Source organism: Arvicola amphibius, chromosome 7 (assembly GCF_903992535.2).
Source record: "Arvicola amphibius chromosome 7, mArvAmp1.2, whole genome shotgun sequence".
Taxonomy (NCBI): Eukaryota; Metazoa; Chordata; class Mammalia; order Rodentia; family Cricetidae; genus Arvicola; species Arvicola amphibius.
In genome coordinates this window covers 3,196,308-3,210,305 of record NC_052053.1, presented here as the reverse complement: position 1 = coordinate 3,210,305, position 13,998 = coordinate 3,196,308, and the positions used below count along the sequence as shown (strand labels likewise).

Sequence of the window (13,998 nt, the reverse complement as noted above, 5' to 3'; positions counted from 1 at the left end):
GATTCTGGACAGTGGGAATAAAGCTTCTAGTTAGATGCCATATTTATTTCTTCACGTTCAGCAGCATAAATATCGTCATCAGCAGTAGGGCCTTTACAACCAGTTTGTAGAAAGCAACCTATAGCCTCGACTACAGCCTGTGATACTTGGGCATTTCTGAGGGAGCATTTTGTTCAACAGCTCCACAAAATGTAACCCGTTTCCTGGCACTGGAAGTGTTACTTGTTGACAGAAAATGTCTAGCTAGGGCACCATCTTCCCCATTAGCTACTGTAATTCTCAATTTTGAAAAAAATACTGTTTCACTCAGTCTTGGCATCCCTATCTAATAGTAATTTCTATTCTCACATTTGGAGGGATGTCACTTTTCAGATTATCACACCCTTAATATTTGAAAATAAAATGTAAGTTATTGATAAGATAATTGTAAATTTAAGGATAAGATATGTATAAATTTTACACATAGTTAACAGGTTTTTTTTTTGGTGAAGAAATTAGCTAGCTCTCGGCTTTGTTTTCTCAGCCTCCTACCCAGCCCAATTTTACATTTTCTGTTTGTTTGGATTATCTACGGGGTGACAGTTTCCAAGAGAACCAGACTTTCCGTCGAGGTCGTCACAGTCCGGTTCTCTGGGGCCGAATCTCCCAATCTGAGTCACTGGATCTCGTGCGCGGCCTCCACTGTTCCAGTTGGAACGTGGGCTCGTGGGGCCGCAGGGGGCTGCGGGCACCGGTCATTCGGAACTGTGGGACCACGGTGAAGGAAGCCAGGAAGCGTCAAGGGAGGACGGGAGGCTCAGGCCGCCATGGAGCTGTACCTCAGCGCCTGCTCCAAGACCGCCAATGTTGCTGCCAACAAAGCAGCCTCCAGCAGCTTGGCTGAGGACAGTCAGCAATGCGGAGATGTGAGTGGGGTGGCCTCAGGCCAGTGTGGACGTCCTGGGCCTCAGTCAGGCCTGGGAGTGGTCACTGTGGGGCTCGGCCTGGGAGCAGCCATGGCCTTACCAGCCCCTGGCTGGCTGGCTACAGCAGGGTGCCCTAGGCTGGCTGAAGAGAGGGACCCTATAAGGGTGTGCCCTGCAGGCCTTTGCTTTTGATTCTTGGATTTCTATCTCTGTTGTGGGAGGAGATGGGCCAAAGCGTAAGACTACTACCGAAAGAAACGACAAGTTATCTGATTATGTTTCACAGAGAGTACGCAAGACGCCAATTACAGGGGTGGGAGCCGCTCAGCTGCTGGATCTTCCTCTTGGGGTCAAGCTGCCTATGATCCCAGGAACTGACACTGTATATTTTACTACGAATATCAGTGAAAAGGTAAGGCATCTTTTTATAATTACGTGAGTTGTCTTGCGTTCCAATGCTGTAGTCTCCTTGCTGTTAGAGAACACAGCAGAGTCTATTAGGAGACAATGTACTAGCGAACACAGCAGAGTCAATTAGGAGACTATGTACTAACAGGCAGACATCCGGGCCACAGGTATTGTTTAGGGTGTGCATAAAGCAACTTCATCCGGTATGGCTTTGTAGGATCATGATCGAAAGGACTTAATTCCTCAGCCCTACTTTAATTTTTATTACATGCCACATATTAATGTTTAGTTATAAGCCATTTATATGTCTATGTATTAACTTTTTTCTTACAATATTTTGATTAAAAGGCTATTAATATTTGCTATTAATTAAGACTAGTATTTTAGTCAATACTGGGACTAAACTCTCAATGAAAGACATTTTTGTTTTGTGTTTTTCTTTTGAGTCAAATGCTATCCCACACAGAAAGTTAAAAAAATGATTTAAAATTATTTTTCTTGCTTAGTATTCTAATTCTCACAAATGGAAAAAGGCCCTGACTCTGTGAAGATGAGACCTGGTGATCATCTTAGCCCTCTTCTTCCGTGCATAGCTTCAGAATGCATTCTTCCAGTTGAGATGGTTTATGCCCATTTAAACAAACAGCCACCACTCATTTTTGTTGTCCAGTTTGTTGCCAAACTTGGTTTACTTCTTCTTTCTTCTTCCTAATTTGTTAATCTGAGTCATTCTAGATAATCACTTGTAAACCACATCACAGTCACTAATTTATTTTTTCCTAGAACCCACATTTCTTTAGGCTGAATAATTGTACTCACCACGTATCTCAAATTCTCAGCGGTTAGGAGCACTGCCTGCTCTCCCAAAGGTCCTGAGTTTAATTCCCAGTTACCACATGCTAACTCACAACCATCTGTAATGAGATCTGGTGCCCTCTTGAGGGCAAGACCTGGTCAGTCGTCCTCATCAACTTAGACCGTGAAACCCAATATGGACAAGTTCCACAGAACCACCACATATGGGCGCCCATGCGTGCTTCAGCATTGCCAGGGCATAAATTTCATTCATATGATACTGCCTACTTCCCTTAAAATGCTTAATATTTTCGTCCCATCCTTAGCCTCCTCCAGTTCTTGACTAAATAATTCTGAAGAAGGCTTATTATGTCAAGTGTGACTTTAATTATTATTGAGAAACATGTTTGTCGTTGTTAAAAGTCAACATTTAAAAAGAGTTGACAGCCAAATGTTACCATCTGAGAGAGACAACGAACTCCTTGCTTGACGTGTTATTTCCCTTCGTGATGTGTACTGCTTATATTGTCCATTTCTCACTAAGTTAGACTTTAAGCTACAGGAGGATGGATGCTCTCTGGGAAGCGTTTGTAGTCATTCAACCTACTCTACCTAGGCCCTTTAAAAGATGTTAAGCTTGTGGAATTAAGACCTCCGTGAGTTAACAAAGGAAGGTTAAGTGTAAACGAGGACCTACTGTGTCTTGCCTTAGACTTTCCTGTTTGCCCAACACAAAGCATTGCTGCTGCCTTCTAGTTCTTTCTAGAGCCCTTCTTTACCTGATTCTCCAGCATTCAAGAAAGGACTGGACACCTGTGTTTACAGGTCACAAACTGGCACCTTCAGGGCCCTCTAAATTGGTGCACGATGTTATGTAGCAGTGTGAACTGAATTAGATGCCCATAAACAGCAATGCTCTTCAGATTCTCCTGCTCCCCCATCATACTCCAACGTCATCACCTGTTGTCTGACTTGGCAATGTATTTGTAAGCATTAGCGCTGAAAAAAAAGTGCAAAGACAGCATTAGCACATTTTCACACATTCTTCCATCTGGTACCTTTTCTTCCTCAGGAGTGATTGTGCAAGTTCTTAGCATCGTTCTTCCCTTGAAAAATTAACTGAGGACTCACACCTGAACCTTACTCTGATAATGTTTAAGTTGATAAATGAGACTGAATAATTTAAATGTTTCCTTCAAAGGAAAATCATAGGGATCATGAATATTAGTTGACTGTCATTACATTTTTATGTGGTTATGATTATCATGTTATTTATATGATAATATTCATATCTATAATTGTACTGTAAAATCATGCTTATACATTAGTATTTTTTGTATGAGGTTGTGTTCGCTGTTAACAGAGGATTCAAACCTATTTTCTCTAAATATGCCTTAAAACTAGTATTTAGTGGATTTATAGAATATAGACACTTGTTTTGTTTATGACTGACTATAATACTCAAAGTGCTTTGGGTTTGGTAAAGGTCCCAAGACACTATGATTCTTTATCCTTAGTATTTGGCTTCAAAGTTCTACACTTCTAATATACATTATTTCCATTTATCTTAGTAAAAGATTTTTGAATTTTTTTTCACTTTAAGATGATTGAAACATAGTAATTAACATTATCCTTTTTCTTCTTTTAAGTATAGTGTCTTAATCTAGGGGGAGAAAGAAGGACAGAGTTCTAGCATTGGTTTTATTTCTTAAAACAAACCATGCACTGGTCCTATTCTTTTCCTCATCCTGGTTTTTGTCTCGTGGCTGACTTAGTGGGGCCAACTGTTTAAATTACTTCATGTGGGTGTGGGGAAGAAGAGAAACTTGTCTAAGTCTTCTTGTTGTTTGCTTATTCCCAGTTCAAATTTAAACTGCATGTCTGATTTTTTAAGTCATGTCAGCAGGTTAATTAAAAGTGGAAATACATTAATTTATATTTGCAATATTTTAATATCTGTGTATGCAGCTTTTTCGACCTTCCTATGGTTTTAACCTGAGTGATCCTTACTGCCGACTTTTGGAAACCCAATATAAAAGTCTCCATGACCCACATTTAAGAACATACTATAAGCGCAAAGATATTCTGAGAAGACTAAAGAAAGGAGGCTACATCACCAGCAATAACAAAGTAAGTGAACGCTTGCTTGTTTTAGTTAATCAAAAAAACTTATATCATTTGTGTTTTCTCCCCTACACGAAGGGAAAGTCAGTCTGTTGGTGCAGAAACACAGCTTTTACCTCTAAAGGAATAAGAGAGCTGAGAATAAATGACCCTTGCTCGGGAATGATCAGGAACACAAATTTCAGTTACCCCAAATTCGAGGATCTAATGTGGAAGTAGCCTCATGAAGTTTTAGAATAACTAAAAAAAGAAAATCATAAATCAAGAGACTTTTAAAATATGATGGTGGAAATATCAGAGAAGTGATTATAGTCAATCAAAGAAGTCTCAGCTGTAGGCCTTGGGATGCTTTGTGAATAACATTCTTTGACCTTTGAGGACTGGAAAATTGGGTTTTGTTAATAAGTTAAAAGGGCTTTTTATCTGTTAATCCCAATACAGGTGGGCAAAAAATGTTTCAAGACTCTTTCAGATCAGTTATTCTTAGGCTGTGTATCTGCAGCCTTCCATCCCCCCCACATCACTGAAGTCTAGCCTGTAGGCCAGCTTGTCAGGTTCAGCGTCTTTCTGGGAATTGTCTTCAGAAGTTATCACCATTAGCTTCCTTGTAATAGAATACTTTTTGATCAACTTTATAGAATACTCAAAGATCAGGATTCCACACGTGATTATTTCTTTCACCCTTTTCTGTTTAATATCAAAATATTGTTGTCAAGTATTTTGAAGAGGCAAAGGAATATTAATGTTCCCAGCTGATTCATAGTTCTCTTTTTCCTGTCTGTAATGGTACTGTTTTGTTATATGTGATTTATATTTTTTAAAATATTGACATAGAAATGTAGAAAAGGTAGTGGGCTAGATCCTAAGAGATTATTCTTACTGCACTTGAACATTATATTTACAATCATAATCCAATTATAATGAATTAGAATTACCATTTTAATAACTAAAGTTGTATGTGAATAATAACATCCTTTTTATAATAAAGTTTTATTTCTAAATAGAATTTTCTTGCTTACAAAGGTAGAGGCATCACCTATTAAACCGTTAATAATTTCTTACTCTTCGCACCAATATGTCACTAAAATTTTCTATTTTTTATTGCTTTTTATTGTGCTCTACATTTTTCTCTGCTCCCCTCCCTGCCTCTCCCCTCCCCTTCAACCCTCCCCTAAGGTCCCCATGCTCCCAATTTACTCAGGAGATCTTGTCTTTTTCTACTTCCCTTGTAGATTAGATCTATGTATGTCTCTCAGGGTCCTCATTGTTGTCTAGGTTCTCTGGGATTGTGATTTGTAGGCTGCTTTTCTTTGCTTTATGGCAGTCCAGCTAGCTCAGTCGGTAGAGCATGAGACTCTTAAACTCAGGGTTGTGGGTTCGAGCTCCACGTTTGGTGTCATAAAAATTTTCTTTGCTTTTTTTCCCTCTAATAAGCAACTGTTATGACTTTCAGTCATCATACAATTAAAATATTGATACATTATTTGTTTTATTTTTAGATTGTATGTAGTTTGAGGGAACTGAATAAATACCGGCAATATCTTACGAGCCTAAAATTAGACTTTGAAAGGAACTACTTAAGAGAACAGGTAAGTTCTGCATTTAAAATCAGTGGTTTAAATAGACGATGAAAGAAGGTTTGTGTGTACCTGAGTGTGTGTAAAGTACCAGCTTATATTTTGAAGTTTAATTGCTAATTAAATAATATTCTATGTGAAATTTGGAGAAGAAATAAACAATATTTGGAAGTTGCAGCTTTTGCCCAGTAAGGGAAAAAGATTAGATCATAAAATAAATATACTAATATTTAGTATTATTATTTATATTTAGGTGTTAGTGTAGTAAGTAATTCAATAACCCAAAAAAGTCAGCAGGTCAGATAAGCTAGTTAGACCTTAGCTGGCAGTAGAAGCTGTCTCTTGTACTAGAAATATTCAGAAGCTAAACCCGAAACAGTCTTAGGAACAGAAGTTTTTCTTTGTTACATCTGCGATGTCCTACATAACACTGAAGAACCATAGACCGTGAGTTTGTATCTATGTACGGATACTGTATTCATTCACAAAAACTCATAAAAGTGAAACAGAATTCTTAGGCTATGTTTGTTTCTTTTAGTCCTGAATCAAAGTTGTGTATACCCCTCCCCCCCCAGCATGTATTTGGATTCAGATGTTTATTTAAAGTCAAGAAAGCTAAAAATTAGGAAAGCATGTGCTCACAATTTTATATTACAAAGTAGGAACGTTAGAGAAAAACAAGAATGACTAAGGTCAGTTCAATGCCCACCTGAAATCCCAGCACTCTGCAAACTGGAACCAGAGAACTGTGAGTTTCAGGCCAACCTGGGTTAGATATTTTGAGACATTGTGTCATAAAAACTAAAAATTAATGGAAAAATAGACAGAGACAGAAAATGTAGTATTAATGATGAAATAAAATAGTTGTCTTCTGTTTTTAGAGTGATAAATCCTTACTTTAGTTCAGCTGTCGACTTTTGTAATGGATTCAAAATAGAATTAAATGTAGTTAAACAATTTACCATTTATAAAATATAGGAATTTTAATAATTATATTTCTGGGAAATGTAAAAATATTATATATTTCTGGCATTCTTTTATTTAAAAAATAGCAATTGATTACAAAACAACTGCACAAACTGCAAGAAACAAGCCAATATCCTCACTGTTCTGACGTCACACGGTTCCAAAACTGGTTGTTACAGGACAACACACAGTCTATTAAGGACCAAGAACGTTTGTTAAGACACAGGTGAGCCTGAAGCTCCAGCATTGTGTATGTGTTTGTGTGTGTGTGCGCGCGCGTGCGCGTGCACGCGCGCACGCACACGTGTTTGCAATAAATTATACTTGAAAGCATTGTAAGCAGGACTTTTATTTTCTTAAGTAGTAAATAGTGTTCAATTGACCTTTGTTCCTTGGTAAGGAAAGGGAGGGAAATCAGAGAGGTGCAAGGATTGGGAATCTTGGTCCTAAAGCTATGAGGTGGAGACAGGAGGGATATGGCTGGGCAGAGAGAGGAATATAAGGTGGGAGGAGACAGGAGCCCAATGGCAGTCTGAGAATTCGTAGAGACAGAATCACCCCTTGTATGTAGTCTGAGGATTTGGTAGGGGTAAATGTCTCTGTGGTGGACGGCAGCACGGCTTCTCTGGTCTCTCAGCTTTCACCCCTAACATCTGACCTGGGTTTTGTGGTTATGAACATTTAGAATTCGTGCCTCAGCACCGTTGTCCCAGACCTTCAGTGGGAATTTTGTGTTGCCACCAAGAGCCTCGTGCTCACGTTGTTCTGAAAGAATTCCTTCAGTGGGTGCGCTGCAAGCCTTGCTTTCTGTTGTGTGTGGAAGTCCAGGTTCCTAAACCCACCGAGAACGGCGCACTGTGTAGAACACACAATCAGCTTTTCCCCACCCCACTATTTCTTTAACCTAAGTAACAAATATGTATTAAAAAAGAATTAAGAATAAGTCAAACATTACGAATACATCTGATCTGAAGAATGATAAATGGAACCAACAAAATATAAAAGCTCTGTGAAGATTCTGTCATTTAAACCATAGCAAGCAAGGCAGGACCTGGCTTGGAGTATGGTGCTAAAGCTTCCTGTTCACCCCCAATCCTATGTTCTTCCGCACTCAGGTATTTGGATATGATCAGTAAGGAACTGGAACAACTAGAGCGCACAGCGGAAGAGCAGCGCCTGCTCCGCATGGACAGGGAAGAGAGACGGCAGCGGGAGTATACAAGAAAAAAACTCAATCTCCGGAGAAAAATCGAAGAGGTAAGACGCAACTATAAGTGTTGTCAGGAGAAAATACACAGTTTTTCCATTTGCAAATAAAATTAATGGTAGAGACAGATACCACATACGGCAGAATGAACGATTATTTTTAAAGATGAATGTAAAAAAGTTACTAAGAATTGTTTCCTTTTACATTCACTTCAGTGTGCATAAGAAATAATTTTTAAATTGCCTTTGCTAAAAATGAACCATGGCTAATTTTTATTTGAATTTGTGTGTGTACACCGCATAATGCAGTGGAGAAGTCCAGACAGTTTGTGGGAGTCAGTTCTTTCTTCTGCTATGAGGGCTCTGGGAATGGCACTCAGGTTAACAGGATTGGCAGCCGGCACCTGGCCTTGCTGCCTGCTTTCTTAATCCAAGAGCCCTAAGAAAAGCCCATTCGAAAAGCGCTGAATGGTTTTCACACATCTGTCCCCAGAAGTGTTGGGCCCTTGACTTGCCAGTTTTTTTCTTGGTGGTGGACAAAATGCGCCTGCCGTAAAAGAAAAAAAAAAAAAAAGAAAGAAAGAAAAGAAAAAAAAAAAACAAAAACAAAAACAAAAAAACAAAAATCCACCCTCTCCCCTCGGTAATTCTGTGGCCCCTAGGAATGGAAGACAAAGGAGATGCTGCTGCTCACAAAGATTGGAGAAGATGTCAAGAGAGAGCAGCGGGTAGAGGAACAAAGGCGCAGAAGCCGAGAAGAAAGCGACAGAAAGGTAACGTGAGCTTTAAGGGCTTTCTTGGGATGTTTGAAAAGGAGCTTGGATTTTCAGAGTAAATATTTGCATGACAAATTATTCAAAAACTATATATTCTGCAAAACTAAATGTTAAAAACTTTAGAACCAAAAACCCGGGTGTTGCTGTGTGGCTAAGGCTCCAGGAAAGCTGCCGACTTCGGCCTCCTGCGAGGCTGGCCTTGGGCCCACCGCAGCACCCACTGTATCCAGATGTGCACATTTCCACGTGCCCGGTCTATTGCGTGTCGTTAGGTAGAAAGCACTGCCTCATTATTTGAATAAAGCTAGCTTTAGTTCTCATAAAAATCTTACTTTCATAAAAACGTTCTTTTAGAGAATTCTAAGTTTTTGGTAAAAATTCTTTGTTTTTTCTTCATTTTTTAAAAGTTCCACTCTTTCTATGTTTAATAATATGTTGTGCTTTGTGATTTAGAATGTAAAGCAGAATAAGAAAAAACAGCAGCAGGTAGAACCCTTTACCAGCTTACTGTTACGTACACACACACACACACACACACACACACACACACTGCTCTTGTGAATATGCATTTAATCCTAAAGTATATCTTTTTTAAAAAGATTTATTTATTTTTAGTTTATGTATATTTTTAACAGCATATATTTATGTGCACTACATGCTTGCATGTACAGAGGCCAGAAGAGGGAGTCCAGTCCCCAGTAACATGAATTACATATGGTTGTGCTGGAAACTGAGCACAGGTTCTCTGCAAGTGCTCCAAACACCCAAGTCCCCTCCTGCTTTTGATTTTACATCCTATAGGTTAGTTTGTAGGTGGCTTCTTTATTTAATAAAGCACACTAAATGATCTTTCATGTTAATAAATGTATATCTAAAATTCTAAATTTGGGGTAAACTATTCTTGACAAACTTAGGTGTAAATTTTATGAAGTTTGATTTGTATCGCAATATATCATTATACTTAAACTTCACAAAATATTGGGAACTGAAATAGCTGTTTTATTTTTCTATAAAAATATCGTAAATTGAAGTTTTTACTTAGTTTTCGTTCCGCTTCTCACATGTGTATCTTAGCCTTGTTTGAGATTCACTGATGATGTGAATAAGTAGGCATGTCTTACTAAATATAATCTGCATATTAACACCTTATATTCAGTGTTTCAACAGCTCTGTAAACACCAAAAGATAGCACACACACGTAAAATAGTTAATTGCAGTAGGTTTTAATACTAGAATAGTACTGGGGAACAGCAGTTTCTATTGCCATGCATCTCAAAAGTAAAACATTACTTTTTCTAGAATTAGCTTTGAGGTTCTCTGTGTCTCTTATACTTTTCATAAACCTTAACATTTTGTATTACTAAGCCAGGCCTTGTGGCACATGCTTTTAATCCCAGCACTTGGGAGGCAGAGGCAGGCAGATCTCTGTGAGTTCGAGGTCAGTCTGGTCTGCAAAGTGAGTTCCGGGACAGCCAGAGCTTTTACACAAAGAAACCCTGTCTTGAAAAACAAACAAAAAAAAATTCTATTACTATATTGCCAAAAGTTTTATCAGAAAAGAAATGTTGGTGGTTTGTCAAATATTTTCTTTGATGATTTTGTTGAATTGTTGTTTATGGTTCTTTGGAGTGTATAAAATAAGTGAAATGTTAAACTGTTATTAAATCAATTCATTTGACCAAATTTTACTGTTATTTTTATGATATATTGTTTGATACAAATTGCCAGAAATTTGTGTAGAATTTTGCAGAAGAAATCTTAGCTTTATTTTTATCTCATGTAGTTTCTTTGTCTAGATCTGGTATCAGTGGAGCACAATATCATTCAGCCAGCTTGTAACCCTGACTGGGTTTCTCCTGAATCTCTGAGTTCACCATTTGTAGCAACTTCGGAGGTTTTATTTTTAGGTACCAATTGTAAAATATTTGTTCTATCTCATATTAATTACTTTTCTCTCTGTGGTCAAATACCCAACAAGCAGCTACTTAAGGAAGGGAGAGTCTATTCCGGCTTTCAGTTTGAGAGGATACTGTATCTTAGGGAAATAATGCAGAATCAGGACAGCTGGTCACTGTGCATCTGCTTTGGAAGCTCAGGGGAAAAAAATGAATGTCTGTGCTCACCTCAGCTTTCTCCTCTTTCTTCTGAGGTTCCAGCCCCTGGAACAGTACCACTCACATTTAGGGTGTATCTGCTTGTCTCAGGAAACAACCTTGCAGACCCACAACGTGGTAAATATTCACGGTGATCCTCAATCCCTACAAGTTTGCAGTGAAGATCAACTGCACACAAATTACATGCTTTCCTCTTCCCAAAACCCTAACTACTTCAAATGGTCTCTATCTCCCTGAAAATCTGAGTGTTCTCCCTTTCAGGGCTTCCTCTAAGATCCTTTACATCACTGAATTCATACAGAATGCACCTATGTTGGGTGCACTGAAATTTTCAACTTGAAGTCTAAGTTCATCTTTCCTAAGTTAATTATAACTGAATAATATATTTTTATAGGTCACGTGGCCCTGTCTCTTTACAGGCCTAGCATTATGCAACTTGATGCCTTATATTGACTTCATGTGTTCAGTCTTTCTATAACTTTGGAAATAATTTTAACTAATCAGACTTTTTATGATTTACTGGCTGAGGCCAGTGTTACTGTTTATCGGAACTATGTATTGACTATAATTGAAGCAAGGACCATTTTAGTATTCTAGCCAGTATGACTCATGAAGCCTTTATAATGGGGCTTGTAAAAATGCATATAATTTTAATCTTTATGGAAATGCAAAGCTCTCTTCTCTCTTACCCCTCAGGATGTTCTTTTATGTTCTCTTGTGTACTTTATGTGCACTGATCCTTTTTCTTACAGGATGCTGAATAAGACGTCTAGGGCTCTCTCTGTGTATCTGTCACTCTTCTGACATGTGCGTGCTCAATAGTATCCCAGAGATTCACAAAGAAAAGTTACATATCTAAAACTGCAATCGTTCTTCCGAAGTATTCAGTGAGGTAAACTGTACCTACCTAAGTGTGCCATCAGAAATAGAAATGGATTCCTTACTGCTCTCTAAAAACTCTAAATTTGCAAGTCACAAGAAAAAAATGAGTGTTTATTTCTACTATATGATATGGCTTAAATATTTGTTTGGAATTTATAAATGTCAAATTAATACTCACCAGTATATTTTCTTTACTATTTTAGAAACAAGCAATGCTAGAGAAAAAAATGGCCTATCATTTGCAAAAAATGCAGGATACTGGCTTAAAGGATGACATGGGAAGAAATGCATTTGAACATAAAGGACAGAATGGAGCTCCTTATGAATGTGAGAATATTATGCCACTAAGTCGATCTGTGTAACATTTAATATCTTACATACTTGTACTCCCTACCCACTTTATACGAGGTCCTAAACTAACGATTTCCACACTACTATTCAAGTTGAAAAGATCACACATACAAATGCATGCACACATATATGCACACTTATACACACACAATTATACATCAAAACTACAATAGTATTATCAACTGGTTCAAGTGACAAATTTGACTGCCTTTCATTTTTTGTACCAATTTTCTTATTCTTAATATAATGTATATTTTACTACTAACACATTAAATCTAATGTGTAAAATAATTATTTATATACATCAATATTGTGTTTTGGTATGCTGTCAACTAGTAAGAATCGAAAGATCCTGGTGATTAAGGAGATAAAGAAGGAGAAAGGTTGTAGAGAAAAGCAAGGAAATATGGATAGATTGGACGATGGTGTAAAAGTAACTGAGCGTGACTGAGTGTGCCCAATTCACATCTGGACATTTTGGGCGTGACACCAAGGGATTACAATGAAATGATCCCATATCAGTTGTTGGTTAGCACAGTAGAAGGTTTTTTAAACACACTATTGAGAGAACATGGCTGTCAGCCTTTTTTCTCATCAACTCCACCTGTGGTTCAGTTCCCCGTGTCACTCTGCTTCCTTATTAACTGCTCTTAACTGGAGTCTGCTTTAACTTCTTCCACCCATAATTTGCATATGTTTAATTCTGATAATTTCATCTGCTGATCCTGAGCTTTTTCCTATAAATTCATTCTAAAGGGTGTATGCAAGCATTCATCACCACATGGAGTCCAGTCTTAATTTAAAGTTCTAGGTTCTATTTTGCACTATTTTCTGAAGATGACAGCTGTCGTCTCCTGGTGTCATGTCCAGGCTCTGGAGCCAGACTGTACTGACCAACATCTCCTCTAACTCCTCCTTTATAATTTTCAAGACCTGTAAATGGTTTTGTCAAGTTACCACGCCACAAACACTATCACCATCTAAAACGTAACATAGTACACTAAACAACTCTGAAAACCTAAAAATTCTAGTACATAGTAAGGTTTCATTTATAGTTCTGACAAATAGGAGCACTGACCATTATAAACAGATTAACTTTCCCGTGTTTGCCTCTCTGTGTTCATCGTCTCAGCCCTACTGTCACCGCTCGCTCTTTCTCTCTAATCCTTCACACTATGTATATCCAATCAGGTATTTCTTGATAACCTTAAATTGTATGATCCCTCTTTTTTGAGTCACTGGAAGCATACAATACTCTAGACAGCTACAGATTTCTAATAATTTCAGTCACTATAATACTAAACTTCTATTTTTTTTTTTTTTTTTTTTTTTTTGGTTTTTTTCGAGACAGGGTTTCTCTGTAGCTTTGAAGCCTATCCTGGAGCTAGCTCTTGTAGACCAGGCTGGTCTCGAACTCACAGAGATCCGCCTGCCTCTGCCTCCCGAGTGCTGGGATTAAAGGCGTGCGCCACCACCGCCCGGCTAGACTTCTATTTTTGCATGTCAAAAAGTTTTAGAAGAACATATCTGCTAATCCGTTTGCTATTAATCCAATCGATTTGCTTTTTTAAAGGATTGGTGCAGCCCTGTGCTTCAGATTACGAATCACTTGAGCAGCTTTGTGCATCCCGATATCTCTTCCTCATGCAACAGGGAAATAGTGTGAACTGTTAACTTTTTCACTCATTTTTAAAATTTTCATTTTCAGTGTGTTTTATCCTGTATCCTCATGTGTGTAACATGTGTATAGCTGGTATCTCTGGAGGTCAGGAGAGGGCAGCCAGCCAGACCCTTGGATCTGGTTGGTTTTGAGCAATCATGTGGGTCTTCAGAACCAAACCCAAATCGTCTACAAGAGCAAAAGTTGCTCATAACTTCTGAACGATCTGTTCCG

At 38.1% G+C, this 13,998-nt stretch overlaps 1 protein-coding gene across 1 annotated transcript in view; it reads left to right on the top strand.

Annotated features, from left to right (window-relative positions):
• Window positions 1–806: 806 nt before the first annotated feature.
• The window catches only part of Fsip2 (fibrous sheath interacting protein 2), a 71,039-nt gene continuing 57,847 nt past the window's right edge, over window positions 807–13,998 (top strand). The window contains exons 1-8 of the mRNA XM_038338201.1: window positions 807–905; window positions 1,192–1,317; window positions 4,077–4,238; window positions 5,732–5,821; window positions 6,862–7,001; window positions 7,891–8,032; window positions 8,644–8,754; window positions 11,957–12,080. Of these exons, the coding sequence (XP_038194129.1) occupies window positions 807–905; window positions 1,192–1,317; window positions 4,077–4,238; window positions 5,732–5,821; window positions 6,862–7,001; window positions 7,891–8,032; window positions 8,644–8,754; window positions 11,957–12,080 (994 nt within the window). The remainder of the gene's footprint in view (window positions 906–1,191; window positions 1,318–4,076; window positions 4,239–5,731; window positions 5,822–6,861; window positions 7,002–7,890; window positions 8,033–8,643; window positions 8,755–11,956; window positions 12,081–13,998) is intronic.